General features: G+C 37.9%; 1 protein-coding gene across 2 annotated transcripts in view; it reads right to left on the bottom strand.

Annotated features, from left to right (window-relative positions):
- The window catches only part of ADK1 (adenylate kinase 1), a 34,819-nt gene extending 19,979 nt beyond the window's left edge, over nucleotides 1–14,840 (bottom strand). For both annotated transcript variants that reach the window (XR_002281065.2, XM_006845109.4), the window contains exons 1-5: nucleotides 14,655–14,840; nucleotides 13,494–13,639; nucleotides 13,160–13,279; nucleotides 12,875–13,042; nucleotides 4,097–4,186 (exon numbers count right to left, since the gene is read on the bottom strand). Coding sequence is in view for 1 of the 2 variants with exons in the window: in XM_006845109.4 (XP_006845172.1) it covers nucleotides 4,097–4,186; nucleotides 12,875–13,042; nucleotides 13,160–13,279; nucleotides 13,494–13,639; nucleotides 14,655–14,763 (633 nt within the window). In the remaining variant the exon portion in view is untranslated. The remainder of the gene's footprint in view (nucleotides 1–4,096; nucleotides 4,187–12,874; nucleotides 13,043–13,159; nucleotides 13,280–13,493; nucleotides 13,640–14,654) is intronic.
- Nucleotides 14,841–16,545: the final 1,705 nt, after the last annotated feature.

The following is a 16,545-nucleotide window of genomic DNA, read 5'->3' as shown; positions in this document are numbered from 1 at the left end:
ATCTCTCTTTCCTTCAAAAATCAGCAAACCCTAGTCCTAGGGTTTCATGTGCCACCATCTATTTTGCTGGTTTTTTTCTTTTTTGGGTGTCCTCACAAGCAAGAGGAGGAGAATAAGTGTCATCTCAATCACGAGGAGAGGATTTTTGTGCCCATTTAAAGGCCTTATAAGATCATGTAACCAATTTTGTTATAGTGGGACAAAGAACTCCGGTGGGAGTATGATCCAGAGGGATCGAGATTGGCAATATTGTTTGCCAAGACTCAGACTGGGCTTGACAAGCTAGACTAATCGAATACCAAACCCTAATTAGCTAAGCATAAAGCACAACCTAGAAGGATTAGCACGTTTTTCCGTTGATGAGGTCTGAGATGCCCAAGGTAGTGAGCCAAGGGATTGTGTGACCCTTATGTATGATTGGTGGGCCTAAAGGGATGAGGGCCAAAGCCTCATCTTATACCATCACACAGCATATACACATAATAGCCGTATTGGGAAGCAAAGCACCATTGAGTGTGATGCGTATACATGTATTTGAGATAACCCCCATATGTACCAATGCAACATGCGTGCTCCCTAAGGGAGAACCCGTACCCATAGACTAAGATTTTGTCCCACCTATTGGCTGACTTTGGTAGCCCAATCATGAACCATTGTGATGGACTATGGATCACTGGAACCACAGGATTAGTTTGAGAAGTGGGTGTGGCTCATGGTCTTTAGTAGAAGATGGAGTGCTTCAGTAATTTCGTTATTTCCTTAACATCATTGGATTCAAATCCTAAATTAATTTGAGTTTAATAATTTTTTAAATTAATAAAATGAAATTTCGGAAGTCTCTGGATATTTTATTTTTTGAAAATAGATTTATAAATAGCCAAAACTGAATTTTCAGTATTTAATTATTCAGAAAGAAAAACAAAATAATAAAAGGTTTCTAAAAATCATGTTCACAACTTTAAAATTTGTAATACACATGGGGGCCCATTGTACTCCATGGGCCCCACTAAAATATTGCATGAGGGGAGCTGCATGGGGCCCACTTGGGGCTCTATGAAAGGCATACCCCACATGTGTTATCCCTTTCCTATTTTGTGGCATGCAAAATAAGCAACTTAATCAAAATGAAATAAAAGGGAAAGTTTTGCAATTGAACGAGATTGACTTTTCAAAGAAACATGTATAAGAAAATTATGAAAATTAAAGGAAAGAGTAATATATATTTCATGTATTGAATATTTGATGGAATTAGGTTAGGGAAGCTCAAGGATAAGGTTCTAATACCCTTCCTTTAGATCATAATGGCTTGTAAGGCTAAGATCTCTCACCCCAAGGTCTCTTATGATCAATGGTCTGGATTTATTCTCTATAAGGATAGCTAACCCAAGAAGCCCTAACTCTAAGTATGAGTCTATAAATAATCTCTATGGGGGGGACTCATTCTCTACACCCCAAGTTATATCTCTTATTCACTCTCCCTCACAAAGGCGGCATGCCACCCTCTCTCTCTGATCTCTCTCATCTCTCTAGCCTCCCCAAGAGTTAGAAAATTATTTGTAAGAAAAGAAAGAGGGAGCATGCCCCAGTTCTCTAAGTCTAGAAGGGGCATGCCCCAACATAGCCTAAGGCATTGCTTTGTTCCACCGTGCTCTATGTGATTGAAGGGTTCCTAGCCTTAAAAGATCTAAGATAGACCTTGATCCCATGCGCCATCGAAGGAGGAGACCCGAAGTGGGGTCTATCAAGTCCAGTTGAGGTAATCTTCTAGCGCTTATGTTATGCAGTTTGTGTTTTATTATTGATATAAAAGACTTTTATTTAGTGGCAACAAGTGAAAAAAAAATTGTTATTCTTCTTTCTCTTTTGAGTTTATTCTGTATTATTTGGACCTCTATAAGTGCTCCAACCGGTAAAAAAGAGAAAAATTAAAAATTGCATATACCGTGCTAGTTCACCCTATCCAACTTTCAGGTGCCACATAAAGCGAACAGGAAAGGCTAACGTGACTCTAAGAGAAGAAGAAAGAGTCACATGCCAAAATATGGGAGAAAGAGAAACTTCCCTTTTTTTGAAGGGGAAAGAGGGGGGCCATGAGAGAGATAAAAAAACAAAAAATTACGTGAGAGAGATGGAGAGAATAACAAGGCATGAGAGAGAATCTTGTTGTAACAAAGGGGGCTCAAATCTTATTTAAATAAAAACAAAATCTATGTTCTACTAAGAATAAGATTCTAATCTAGATATGCCTTATCTAATTTTAAGCTTGACCTTTAGGATAATTAGAAAATTAGTGGGGGTGAGAGAGATTTAATCCGAGCCATCCATCCTACAAATCAGTCATCATGATTTTATATGGAAAAATAGGAATTTTATCGTCTTAAAATTTGACCCAGATCCAACTCCTACTTAAATTTGAAATATAATTAATCTTATCATTATTAGATCTCCTATAATATTTAGGAAGTCAAGGATAATCTATATTTTAAACCTTCCACTACAATATGAAACCAAATCTTATTTAAAATTAAAAAATTTCCTATCTTAAACTAATTTCAAATTTGAACAAACAAATTTAAAAAGTGTGGCACGCCACATTTTTAGCTTCTATATTTGGGCGGTCCCCGTAAGGGGGTTCACGTAGGCCCTACACAAAAAATATGCACACACATGTGGGACTGGATCTTTGGTCCCACAAGTGTCATCTTAAGTCATGAAAATTTTAGAATGCTTTTTTTAATGCATTTTTCAGTAAAAATAAAATTTTAAAATTCTGAAAAGTATCTAGAAAATCACATAACATTTTTAATACCAAAATAAAATATACTAGGAGTGGACTGGTACTACTGGGCCAAAATTGGCGACAATAAGAGCACTGCACTTGCCCCAAGAACCATGATCCATTACTGTTTTCTTATTCAACCCAACAAAGACCCATAACCCACTGTCTCGTTTCAGGAGCTCATAATTGGTTTGTAAAAGTTGCACAACAAACAATGGGAACATGATCCTGGAATGTTGATTTCAATTTTCCCCTTTAAGAGCAAGTCCAACACTTGTCACCACAGTCCAAAGGGGGCCCTCTTTATGCAGATATGCATGTGTCCCTCTATAGAGCTGCTTCCCAGAAATACAGTCGTCATGTATATATGTCGTGCGAAAGTTTTTTGAGGCTTTGGCCCTTGCTCTCACTAGCCTACAACCCCACACAGGTGACCACGCTATTTTCCTGGCCTACAAACATCACCGCTAGGCATTTGTCTGACCTCAACAAGGGATGACCCACTATAAACCCTTCTCAGTACTGCCACATGCCCAAGCGTAAGGGTTTTGGACATAGCCAGGGCTATAAACCGCCAAACCTTGGTCAGTCAACACACACACACCCAATAAATGCATATTTCATTATAAAAGTATCATATTTACAAGCTCTCTATACCTATAAAGGCCACAAAACCCAATAATAATCCCAACCTCTTCTTTAAGAAAATTGAAGATCACCAAGCAGCAAGACACCGGGGAATCACACAATTGTTTGATAATAAGGATGTTGCCAACTGCAGTTATTCCTAGGCTCGAATCTAATCACTAACAGACCCAAAATGAAGAAAGAAAAAATAAGCTCAAAGCTCCAAGATCTCACCTCTCCTTGCACTAAGGGGAAAATTTCCAATTTCCAAGTCTCCCAAGAGTCAAAATTATTCGAGTCATCAACTTGCTCAACAAGAGAAAAAGCTGATGAGAAGTGACACTAAATTAAGGGATAAGAATAACTAATAGGTGAACATGAGATGACTTGAGCTCATAAACCTGACAGTAAGAATGGGTAAATTGGTCATTATTCTTCACACAGAGTGAGTATAATGTATCTGAAAACTTTTGCATGACCAACTATATCTAAATATAAACGAAGAAAACGAAGAAAGAAAGGAGCAGAAAAGTGCTAGAAACAGATAATCACAGCAGAAAAATAGCAAAACAATTTCATATGTCATCCTTGGAACGTTACTATACATCAAAAATTAAAAGAATGTACAACACTAATACATCAAAAATTAAAAGAATGTACACCACTGAGAGATAAATAGAGGATATGTACAGGTTCAGTTTGCCGGTGGAAAGCTTCCAGCCTTGATTTAAGAACTTCAGCAGTATCATCCTTGCGTTGAATCAAGGGTTCTCCTGTCACCTTTCATTAATGGAAAAAGGGGTATAAGAATGCAGTTTTACTCAGATAGTACTATAACAACCATAGAAATTTTTTTTTTTTTTTAATGTCACTAACAAACATAGAATTTGTGAGAGCAAAGGCATCCTATCTAAAACTAATATCATGAAAGAAATTTTGGTTATGCAAGGTTTATACAGTTTAGAACAAAGAAACAAATGGAATAAGGGATCCATCAAAAAATAAGCAAATAATAAAGGTAATGATGAAAATGATGAAATTATCTACCTAATCGTACATCTTGATAGCAATCATTCAGATCAAAACCACTTCAGAAGTAAATAAAAACATATCTAGGCACCATCTTGATTAAAGATGAGGGAAAAGGAAGTGCACCCCCCTCTTCTTTTCTTCACTTCCAAATGACTTCTTTGAATCCTAATATTCTAACTAATCCCACGCAAAAGCAACAAACCCAATACACCCATGAATCCCTATCCCCACTCTGTCTCCCTCTAAATCTTGCCCCAATCTCTCTCGTTATCTAGCATTCACACTCTTGTTCTTCCTCTTCCACTCTCTCTACCCCTTCCCCACTCTCTCTGCTTGCCCCATTGATCATGTTGTCTCCCCCTCTCACTTCGTGAACCAGAGTTCTATATATCTCTTTTTCCCCCTCCCCCATTGTTTTTTGGCACACAAAAGATGGTAGAAGTGCACCATGCAAACACATACAAGCACACACACACGTAGCCTCAGCACAAAAGTAAATGGTATGGCTTCTTGACTCCACGTAACGGCATAAGAGCTAAAGCAAGGCCCATAAAAACAAACAATGACTGAACTTTGGACCGGATCCTTTCCAAGTAGGTTTTCTAACTGAGGGAGCATAGTATACCTGCTCCCTCGGTCAGAAGACCTACTTGGGTGGAGTTTTTCAATCTGAAATTGTAGGAACCACTAAAAATTACTAGATGATTATTCTCAAAAAAGAAATTTGAAATTTGAGTTTTCTAACACATAGATCTCAACATCTAAAAATTTGATGGTCTCTATTTAATCTCAAAATATTATTTTTTAAGTGCATAGATAGTACAATTAGGATTTCTTTTTTATTGAGGTTCATCTATGGGTTGAATAGGTTACACCCCCAGAATTTGGGGTTAATTCTAGGTGGAGTTTTACCTGAAGAAGTAAATGGACATTCTAGTCCAGTGTTATAAGAGATATCCCATTTGTTTAATACTTAACCCATGCGTTCTATAGAGACCATTAACATTTTTTTTTATAATGACAGAAACCATTATCATTATCATGTTTACACTAGATTGTACACACTGAAAAAAGAAACAACAACAATCAATGCTTTTAAAATGGGGCCGCATCGTCGCATATGTGGCTGCATAATGCAAGATGCGCTGGTAACCGTATCACATGGGGCCGCATATGCGCTTTAGAGGGATGCGCCTGCATATGCACAGCATCCCACCGCATATGCGGCCACATCCTGCATAGGGCGCATATGCAGCCAGCGTTTAAAGTGAAAATAGTCCCTCAAAAAGGGGTATTTTCGTCTTTTATAGCCCCGTCAAAGGGGGGAAAGGGTTTGGGGGGTATTAAACCACCCCCCCCCCCCCCCGAACTACTAAAAACAACCACATTAGTGGCCTTTACTTCATCAAATCGATCAAAAAAAAAGTGGCAGAAATTTGTTTTTTTCAAATTCTTGGATTTTCATCTTAGTTGATCTTTGGTTGTTGATTTGTTTCTTTTAGGTGTTGATTTCAAGAAGTTTTAACAAAGCAAGGGTTTCAAGGGCAGAGAAGAAATCGATATTTTCTTCAAGTAATTCGTAAGTTTTTTTCCTACTATAGTAATACTTTTTCTGGGGCAACATCTTCATCACAGTCTTCTAGCAACAAGGATCCAATACGGAAATATGCAAAACTAAAAAATCCGAAAGGCCGAAATTGGGTTACTAGTATGCTTCATGGAACTACTTATATGAGGGGGGTATTTTTCAGCAAAACGAACACTTAAGCCAGTACTTGGAGAATGTAAGAGCATGCCCACAAGCTATCGAAAGGATAAAAAAAGAGATTAGAGAATACATGGATAACTTGAAAAAACAAAAAGAGAAGAAAAAATAAAACGAAAAGAATTAATTGATGAAATTCAATTATTTGATGACGATGAAGATGATGAGGATATGTCAGAAATTGGAATGAGGCAAAGGGGTACTCCAATGTTAAGAGCGAGGGTAAATATTGGTGGCAGTATTGGAAAAAAAACACCTCTCTCTAAGGAGCCAATGGACACTTTTTTCACACATGGCCCTGAAATTGTGGTTCAAGAGAAGAGGAAAAAAAACAAAACAAACCTCAATTGTAAATCAATACAAGAAAGAAGAGAGGAACACGGTAGGTAAGTACATTGCAAAGTGGTTTTACATGGCCGCCATTCCTTTTGATGCTATAACCCTCAATAGTTTGGCATGTATGGTTCGAGCAATTCGGCAATTTGGCCCAAGACTTGATCCTCCTACACTACATGAGATTAGGGTCCCTTATTGAAGGATGTTGTATTCAATGTAAACATTTGTATCTTTTATAGATAATTTCCCTAGTGGACTACTTGACCCTAAGTTCAATAACCAATATATTGACTTCAAATCTAAGGAACCCTTCTACAAGTCTAATAAGAGACATTTGATATCGATTGCTTAAATAGGTTCTAAGTCGATAAAGCGTGAGATGTTGTTGATATTGGAAACTTGTTTCTATGGGGCTTCTTACTTGACTCCATAGAGTTACAAATCTCGATTACCAGTTGGGATCATGCTCGATTCTACACTAACATGAATCCCAATTCCAAACTAGCATGAATCTCGGTTCCACATACATAAGAAACTCGATTCAAATATGTTAGAATCTTGATTCCAAGCTGCTAAGAATATCGGTTCCATATACATTGGAAACTCAATAGCTGAGATTTCATAATCTCGATTCCTTGGGGGTCGATTTCAAAGAGGCAGGAATCTCAATTCCAAAGAGGTCAGAATCTTGATTCCATATGTGGCAGAATCTTGATTCCATTTTGGTCATTTCCCGATTCCCAAAAAATAGGAATCTCACTCCCTGCGATTCCCATGGTATCGATAACGACTCCAAAAACAAGAATCTTCTAGCCGGCTGCGATTCCAATTCCTAAAACGATTCGGGTTCCCTTGCATTTTCAACAACTATAGTACAAATTGTTACTGACAATAGTGCCAATTACGTTACAACTAGGCATTTTTTGACTTTGAAGAGGATGCATATGTTTTGGACTCCTTGCGCAACTCAATGTGTTAACATCATGCTTAAGGAAATGGGTACAACATCTATATTTAGTGGGGTGATTTCAAAAGCAATAATTGTTTTTGGATTTATATATAATCACACCATAGTCCTTAGCATGATGAGGAGTTTTACAAAGAAAAGAGATATAGTGAGACCGGGTGTCATTAGATTTTCCAGATCATTTCTCACTCTTCAAAACCTATGCAAGCAAAATAATGCCTTGATGATCATGTTTGCTTCAAAGCAACGGAGTAAAAATAAGTGGTCAAAGCATCGGGATGGGAGAAAGGCTGAACAAATTATTCCCAATACATCCCAATACATCGGGATGGGAGGTGGTTAGCCCTTTCGTGAGGGTGCTTCGATTGGTTGATGGTGAAGTGAAGCATGCCCATGGGCTACATACATGCAAAAATGTTTAGGGAAAGAGGAGAGATAAAAACTGCTTTAAAAGATGATGAGAATAAATGCAAGGCTATACTTGAAATTATTGATAGGCGATGGGATAACCAACTTTACAAGCAACTTCAACCTGTTTCTTGCTAATCCATCTCTTCACTACAAGCACCCACCATTGAGTCTGATAGTGTAATAAATGGTGGATTCTTAGATGTGCTTGAGAGGTTCGTCTCGAAGAAAAATATCCAAGAGATCCAGAGCCAAGAAATGATTAAGTTCAAGCTAGCATTGGGAAAGTTTCGAAGAGAGATTGCTACTCGAAACAGGGACCCTATATATCCAAGTACAGGCCAAAAGTATCATTTCTAATTTCTATTTGTTTGCGTTACAGTTTTTTACTTGTATAATGTATACTTCCATTTATATAAATAATTAAATATTTATCTAAAATTTAAATTATAGAATTTTATACAGCTACATGGTGGGCATTATATCGAAATCTACGTCTGGCTATTCGAGTGTTGAGTCCAGTGTTCACAAAATCGAACCGAAACGGTTAACCGAACATGGGCCCAAAAGTGATTTAACCGGCCTAACCAGTAAACCGACCGATTCAACTGTTCTAACAGAGTAAGTCCCCATCAGTCTAAAAAGTGTTGAAAAAAATTAAAAAAAATACTAAATTACCAAAAGCATATAAAAAATGATATAAAAGAAAACACATTCAAATGAAATTGAAAATTAATGAAAAAATTAATTTTAACGAATCAATTTATGCTTAGGGTTATTTTTTAAATGAGTAATGATCCTATAGAACCCTCCCCCACCCATGTATGTAGGACCCCAAGGGATCACCATTAAAGTTGGCACGGATCTTTAGAAAAGTTATCACATGGGTGTAGGACTTGACTTTTCTATAGATCCATTGCAAATTTAATGGTGATCCTTTGGGGCATACACACATGGGTGGGGAAGGGTCTATAGGATCATTTCTCTTTTAAAATTTTCTAAAAAAGATGGGAAAATATCAAAGTGAGTATGAATGACCAAAACAATTTTTAATCTCTATCATAATGTAAAGAATATTACAAATACATTACAAACCAAATTCCTTATTTTTGGGAATTTATATATATATATATATATATATATATATATATTTGTAAATACCAGTTGATCACCAAAACCGCCCAAAATCGGAATCGACTAGTGGCCGGTTCCAATCTAACCAGGCGGTTAGCGGTTAGATCGCCCGGTTTTTCTAACAGGACTCATATAGCTCATCTGGTTGCGACGCAATTGGAGTACATTTGAGCATGTAAGTCCTTAATCCTTATTTCTTGAATTTCAAATTTTGAGTTTCGAAAATCATATGCGCCCTATGCGGGATGCGACTGCATATGCACTGGGATGCAATGCATATGCGAGGCATCCCTCCGAAGCGCATACGGGGCCTCATGCGATGCGGTTGCCAGAGCATCCCGCATTATGCGGCCACATATGCGGAGATGTGGCAGCATTTTAAAACACTGACGTTACCCATGCTATTTTAAAATTCCACGAGTTGAGATGGGACTTTGTGGAGTCAACCAGCCTTCCGATATAAATATTGTAGGACTTGAGTAAATTTCACCGTTTTTGCTATTCTAATGCATTTTCACAATAGCTCGGCCTAGTCCATTGAGACTTGACTGAGAAAATCCCTAGTAAGTCCCAACCCCATTCCATGGTTTTAAACACTGTAGCGACAAATACCTTTCAAAACCTTAGCACCATCTAAATCATGGAGCATCAAAGCTCTTGAAAAATTACATGAACTGAATATTCATCGTAGTTAGATCTTTGTGGGCAGAGAGCAAAATGTCAAAGGTCTGAATTCCACAGTTAATCTTATCCGAGAAACATAGTTGGAATAAACAGGTATGATAACTCGTATGTCATTGCACTTTGTTATTTTCATTTAAATCCGCAAGTTCAGTCCATAATTATCGGAAGCACCTTCAGTAGGGGACAGTCCTGCTACAGGAACAAAGTTCCACGACCTGGAGCTCACCTATGACTATATGGAATCTCAATCCCATATAGAGTTGGATCTCGATCACAATGATGGATTAAATGATTTTTTTTACAATTGATGTATGATTAATTACATAAATTATCAACTATAAAGATGACTATAGTCACTAACTCACTATACTTTGGTAGCATGTGTATGCATGTCACTGACTCATTATAATATTGTAGTGTGTATGTGTCTGTATCTATATATGTTGATTATCTGCCTTACATTGATAGGATATCCGAGATAGATCTCAAGCCTTCGTGAACACCATCGATAGACTATGATGGTCTAAAAAACACTCTCAGTGCCTTTCTTGTCAGAGACCTACAATCTCTATTATTTTTATAGAAAATGACATATATCCCCTTTGTTCTATTTGCGGTCCCAATAAAAGCCTGGGGTCCACAAAAAGGCCCTGGACCCTCGCAATGTTTTAAAAGTAGGATGCCAAACCCCTCCAATACCCCCGCAATGGGACTTTGTTGAGTCAACCAGCCTTCCTCTATAAATATTGTACGACTTGAGTAAATTTTACAGTTGTTGCTATTCTAATGCATTTTCACAATAGCTCGACCTAGTCCATTGAGACTTGACTGAGAAAATCCCTAGTAAGTCCCAACCCCATTCCATGGTTTCAAACACTGTAGCAACATATACCTTTAAAAACCTTAGCACCATCTAAATCATGGAGCATCAAAGCTCTTGAAAAATTACATGAACTGAATATTCATCGTAGTTAGATCTTTGTGGGCAGAGAGCAAAATGTCAAAGGTCTAAATTCCACAGTTAATCTTATCCGAGAAACATAGTTGGAATAAACAGGTATGATAACTCGTATGTCATTGCACTTTGTTATTTTCATTTAAATCCACAAGTTCAGTCCATAATTATCGGAAGCACCTTCAGTAGGGGACAGTCCTGCTACAGGAACAAGGTTCCACGACCTGGAGCTCGCCTATGACTATATGGAATCTCAATCCCATTTAGAGTTGGATCTCGATCCCAATGATGGATCAAATGATTTTTTTTACAATTGATGTATGATTAATTACATAAATTATCAACTATAAAGATGACTATAGTCACTAACTCACTGTACTATGGTAGCATGTGTATGCATGTCACTGACTCATTATAATATTGTAGTGTGTATGTGTCTGTATCTATATATGTTGATTATCTACCTTACATTGATAGGATATCCGAGATAGATCTCAAGCCTTCGTGAACACCATCGATAGACTGTGATGGTCTAAAAAACACTCTCAGTGCCTTTCTTGTCAGGGACCTACAATCTCTATTATTTTTATAGAAAATGACGTACATCCCCTTTGTTGTACTTGTGGTCCCAATAAAAGCCTGGGGTCCACAAAAAGGCCCTGGACCCCCGCAATGTTTTAAAAGTAGGATGCCACACCCCTCCAATAACAACCCCCCCACCCCCCTTCCCTCCCCCTCCCCCTCCCCCTCCCCCAACAAAATGAAAACGAAGCACCAAAACTACTTTTATCCCTGTCTGATTTACATTCCTTACTTTTAAATAATGAGAAATTCATTCACAACTCAAAAAGATGGCCTCCCATCAAGAAACTCCCCTTTCTCTTCCACCCATGAACCTCTATGTCTTCACCAAGTAGCCATCTTTCTCTCTCTCTCAACTGCAATATTCACTATTTAAACCCAAGAGATAGTTCTTCACCAAAACTTCAGGCACAATTGATTCCAGTATCCGCAACAAGCCTTATGAATGTGACTTCAGATATCATCACCTTTAGGACTTTGAAGCATTCATCAATGGCATTCATCAACACCACTAAAGTGATTCCTGCAAATGGACTTATTCCAAATAATGCTAGGATATTTATGCTAGCAATGGCCTCTCTAAACAAGCTCTTGGGGCGGTGCTCGGGATTGACATGGGGGAACCTATGATTAACCTGGAAAAGACACTCTAGAAAGAGCTTGCTTTCCTGATCAAAGATTTTATTTTCAAAAATCCACTACCAAATCAAACATTTTCAGTGGAAATCTTAGTTATAGAAGGGGACAAGCTACCCAGGATACAGCCCTTGATGTTGATGACAAACTGTGTGACTCTTTCCATTACCAACTTCAACATAACCCAGTACTTTAACAGTGAACCCTGATTTTACATATTTCACAAGGATGCATTTCTGTGATATTGCGTGCTCTACACTCGACCGCCTATACTAAGATGTTTATATTGAAGATTGGTCAGCTTATTGAGATCTTGATCTTTTCATCTATTACAACATGCTTGGGTTCTCCTTCACTTTTGTTAACCATATAACCGATAAATCGAGCAGCAGCATGACATTGAGTACTGGTCCTTCAAGTTGGCTGGTGTCCGTTTTTTTTTTGAGAAAGGCAGTTTGGCTGGTGTTAATCCAAATGCCATACTGAATGGATTGTAGATTATGAAGATGAACAATTCAGTAGGAAGCCTTGGTGGCTTGTATGCCACAAATCCATCTTTGCCACGCAATCAATGGGGAAAGCGGTTGATTTTCAATTTGGCATTAGGAGCTTCTTCCCTTATCATTTTCAATTTGGCATTAGGAGCTTCTTCCCGTACCCTCCATTTGATATTGGGTTTCCCCTTCTGCAAGAGAAGGTCAATGATGTGCAAGGGAGAAGAGCGCTTATAGTAAATAGCAGAACCAGTTTATAAAAAGAAATATTAGACTATGGCTCTGGAGTGAGAAGCCGACTAGGTAAATGCCACAAATGTTAAAATCAGCAATTTATCCAAAGTCAGGCAGTAGAGGATCCTCCAAATCTTGCATTGATTTTTATTGGTCAAAAATCTAAATCAGATATTTCACATGAAAAAAAAATCATAAAAATTTCACAGACACATTACTGAAGGAAAATTCAATGCCATACATCATCTAAGCCCAGCACTTTAGGGGGTGCAAACTTGGAGTGGTATGTCCGACCACTCGATGGGTGGATCCATCGACCAGTGATTCTCTCCTCCAAGATTTTATCATCGATCTCAAAGTTTAGCACCTTATCAATTTTGGTCCCCTGCTTCTCAAGCATCTCATCGAGCTGCATCCAGGAACATTGCTAAGTACAAGTAAAAGCCAATGCCCAAACGTAATAAAAAACTCCATTTTTCATATCAATTTTTTAAAACAATAATCAATAACACAATCAAACGGAGACCTTTTCTGCTTGAGCTACAGTCCTTGGGAAGCCATCAAGTATGAAACCTTTCTGACATGAAGGCTTCTTCATTGCTTCATCAATAATTCCCACGACCAAATCATCGGATACAAGTTCTCCCTGAAGAAAGCATGAAATCAAAAACTTAAAAATTTACTACAACAATTCTCAGATTTACACCTTTTCTTTGCTCTAGCTAGCTGGAGTTCAATATTAGCCTTCTCTTTACGTCTGATTGTTATGTCTCAGTATTAGGATTTCCAAAAAACAGTAAGAAAAATCTCAGTCACAACAAGAGATCACAAGCAAAGCAATCATATGAAACACTTATTACCTTATCCATGGCTTCTTTAGCTTTAATGCCCAGAGGAGTTTTAGCAACAACAGCAGCCCTAAGCATATCACCAGTTGCTAAGTGGCACAAGCAATATTCATCCTTGATGACAGGTGACTGTGTACCCTTTCCGGATCCAGGTGGACCTGCAAATCACTCAATCCTCACTATCACAAGAAAACTAGCCTGACCCAAACACTATCACCATTTACCAAAAAGAAAACGAAAAAAGAGAAAAAAATGATAATCTGGACCCCAAGATGCTAAATTTCAACAGGGGATATTGTTTGGCATCAATATGGAAGGTATGCATGGTTATTGGAACAACCATAGGTGAGATGAGTATGCTTCCAATCGTTAAAAAGTACGCTAAGCTGCTCCAATGGATGGGGCGGCACCAAATGCAGCTAGTGACGTAATGGATACCAGTCAATAAAACATAAATTGGCTATCAGTGACAAAATGAAATAAATAAATATCCGTATTAAACAATTTCTACGATAGAAAAATGCCAACCAGTCAAATAAACTCAACTGCATTGCTTCCCGCTTATAGTAACAGAGTTTCCTTACTTTCTTCATCTTAATCATTCTTTCTAGGCCCAAATTGATTAAAAGTTTCTAATTGCTTCACATAGTAATGACCAATGCTTAATGACCAATACCAAATGCACAAAATAAGCAAAGGCAGCTGAACTTGACGGAAGACAATGAAAGAGTCGCAGAGTCTAGATTCAAACATCTAGGCTGCTAACAGCAATTATCAGAAAAGAGGGAACAAAGAGAGAGAGAATAGGTTCAAAAACTTAAGAGAGAATTGGTTCAAAAACTTAGGTAGTTCAGAAGAACTACCAGGAGAGAGAGAGAGACTGAGCCCTTAAATTCACGACCTGCGACCAGATTGACTCCACTGACTGATGAAAACTTCACAGAGATGAATTAATAGAAATAAAAATCGTTATTTAAGAGTTAAATGACCAGGAAAAAACCAAGTTGGAAATGGTTGAAGGGGCCATGGTAGCAAACTTACGGCTTTCTGAATATTTTGCATTTTATGGACGAGGGCCTCTCAGAAACACAAAGAGATAAAGGGAATGAGAGAGAGAGAGAAAGATTTGTTGGGTTAGAGAGAGAGGGGGAAGAGAGGCAGAATGCATCTTACCAACAAGAATGACGCGTTTGGAGGGCTTGTTCGCACATTTCATGCGGCGCATAAGCTCTGCCATCAGATCGTTTGAAGGAACATCTTCCAGGTTCGCTGCGCTACCCATCTCTCGCTCTCTGGAACTCTCTTTCTCTCTCTAAAACTCTCTCTCTCTCTCTCTCTCTCTCTCAAATTATGTACCTCAAGAGCAAGAAACACAGAAAGGGAAATGGAACCAGGAGGGGAGAGAGGGTTGCTGGGATAGCAAGTCAAAAGTGGGGGAAAGGTTCCGGTCACAGGCGGAGATTTTAATTAGGACGCGGTTTCTATGCGGCGAAGCCCGCAGATGTAGAAATTCGGGCTTATTAATAAATCTAGGTCTTTGGAAGGCTGCAGTTTGTATAGAGCGGAGGCTCTAAACATTTAAAGTAGAGCGCACCTTTAAATAGTGCGGAGAAATGTGCTTTCAATATTGAAAATCTTTGTTATAGCTTTAAAATATATTTTCATCTCTAATTACAAAATTTAAAGCTTAAAAAATTAATGTAGATAGAGCAAATCTATGAAAACTTGAAAATTGACTATCAAAATATACATTATTTCCAAAACTTGAAATCTATTTTTTTTGTACCCATACATCTTGATATCGAGGATGATCAATTTAAGGTTATTTAGGCATTAAAACAACCTCTTCGAGTGATATTTCTTAGGCGGGCTCTAATTTAATTGTTTAGAGCCTCGACTCTATATAAACTTTTTTCTTTTTTAAATGAATTTTTTAACTCTTTTTTTAAGGACGTGTAAGAGATTATGAATATAAAAAAATAAATAATTTAAAAAAATTAGAAATAATAATTCTAATAATAAAATATCTTGGTATGGGTGCAGTTGGCATACGGACGCCTCCGTAGGTGTAGATATAAGGTGCCTTTCAAATTTTATCATGGTATATAATTTTGATGTAAAATATTATTAGGATTATCTCAAAATCTATTTTATATCTAATTATATAATTTAAAATTTCAAAATTGGTTAAAATCAAGTAGATCTATAAATATATGAAAATCTTAAAAATGAACGGCGTAGATAATATGTTGTAAAATACACTATTTATAAAACTTAAAATCTTTTTATTTTTCATAGTCATGTATCTCATTTTTCATAATCATGCATCTAAACTTCAAAACTACATTTTTCGAAAGGATTTTTTAAAGGCATCCGTAGTTCTACATGTTACATCCTTATATAAACTTTTTCCTTTCGATAGACCATGGATGTTTTACGCTTTTTTTTCTTGGACGGCATACGTAGTCATGCGGTCCAGCCCGCACGAAACAATTTTCTTTTTAAAATTGACCGTAGCTACGTATGCGCTATTCCTTTAAGGTTGACTAGAAGAGTCCCAATCTTTAGAAATATATCCGAACTGTCCTCCGGTATTAATGCCATCTCCTCCATCCTTTGCTTTCCCACACCCCAAGAACCTTGAATAGAAGGTGGCGCCCCATTTTAGATCTTGGAATGGTCCCCACGGGTTGTGTGCCACAATGGGGGAGATGATGGACCAAGCGGAGCCGGGCAGCCCGGCCCACCCTCAACCCAACCCTAAGAAAACTAAGGGCCACATCAGGGCTTGCCCTATTTCTACGGGTCTCATCTTCCTTTTTCTTTACTTCTTTTTCATGCATTTTCTTTTATCTAGCTCTGCAAGCCTGATCGGGCTAAGTTCAGGTCGAGGGAAGGCCACTTTCGCCTGACGGGGCCGGGCTAAGCATAGGCCACCCCTATGGGGACTAGGTCCGGCCAAGGTTATTGCCAGGGCTAGCCACAAAATATAGATTGCAGGGTTGACCGAGGCAGGCCACATCTGATCAAGCCTAGCAAACTTACCCAAAAGTTTCTCTTACTG

The sequence above is a fragment of the Amborella trichopoda genome, chromosome 6 (assembly GCF_054954075.1).
Source record: "Amborella trichopoda isolate Santa Cruz 75 chromosome 6, AtrichopodaSantaCruz75HAP2 v2.0, whole genome shotgun sequence".
Taxonomy (NCBI): Eukaryota; Viridiplantae; Streptophyta; class Magnoliopsida; order Amborellales; family Amborellaceae; genus Amborella; species Amborella trichopoda.
This window is presented reverse-complemented; position numbering and strand designations above follow the sequence as displayed.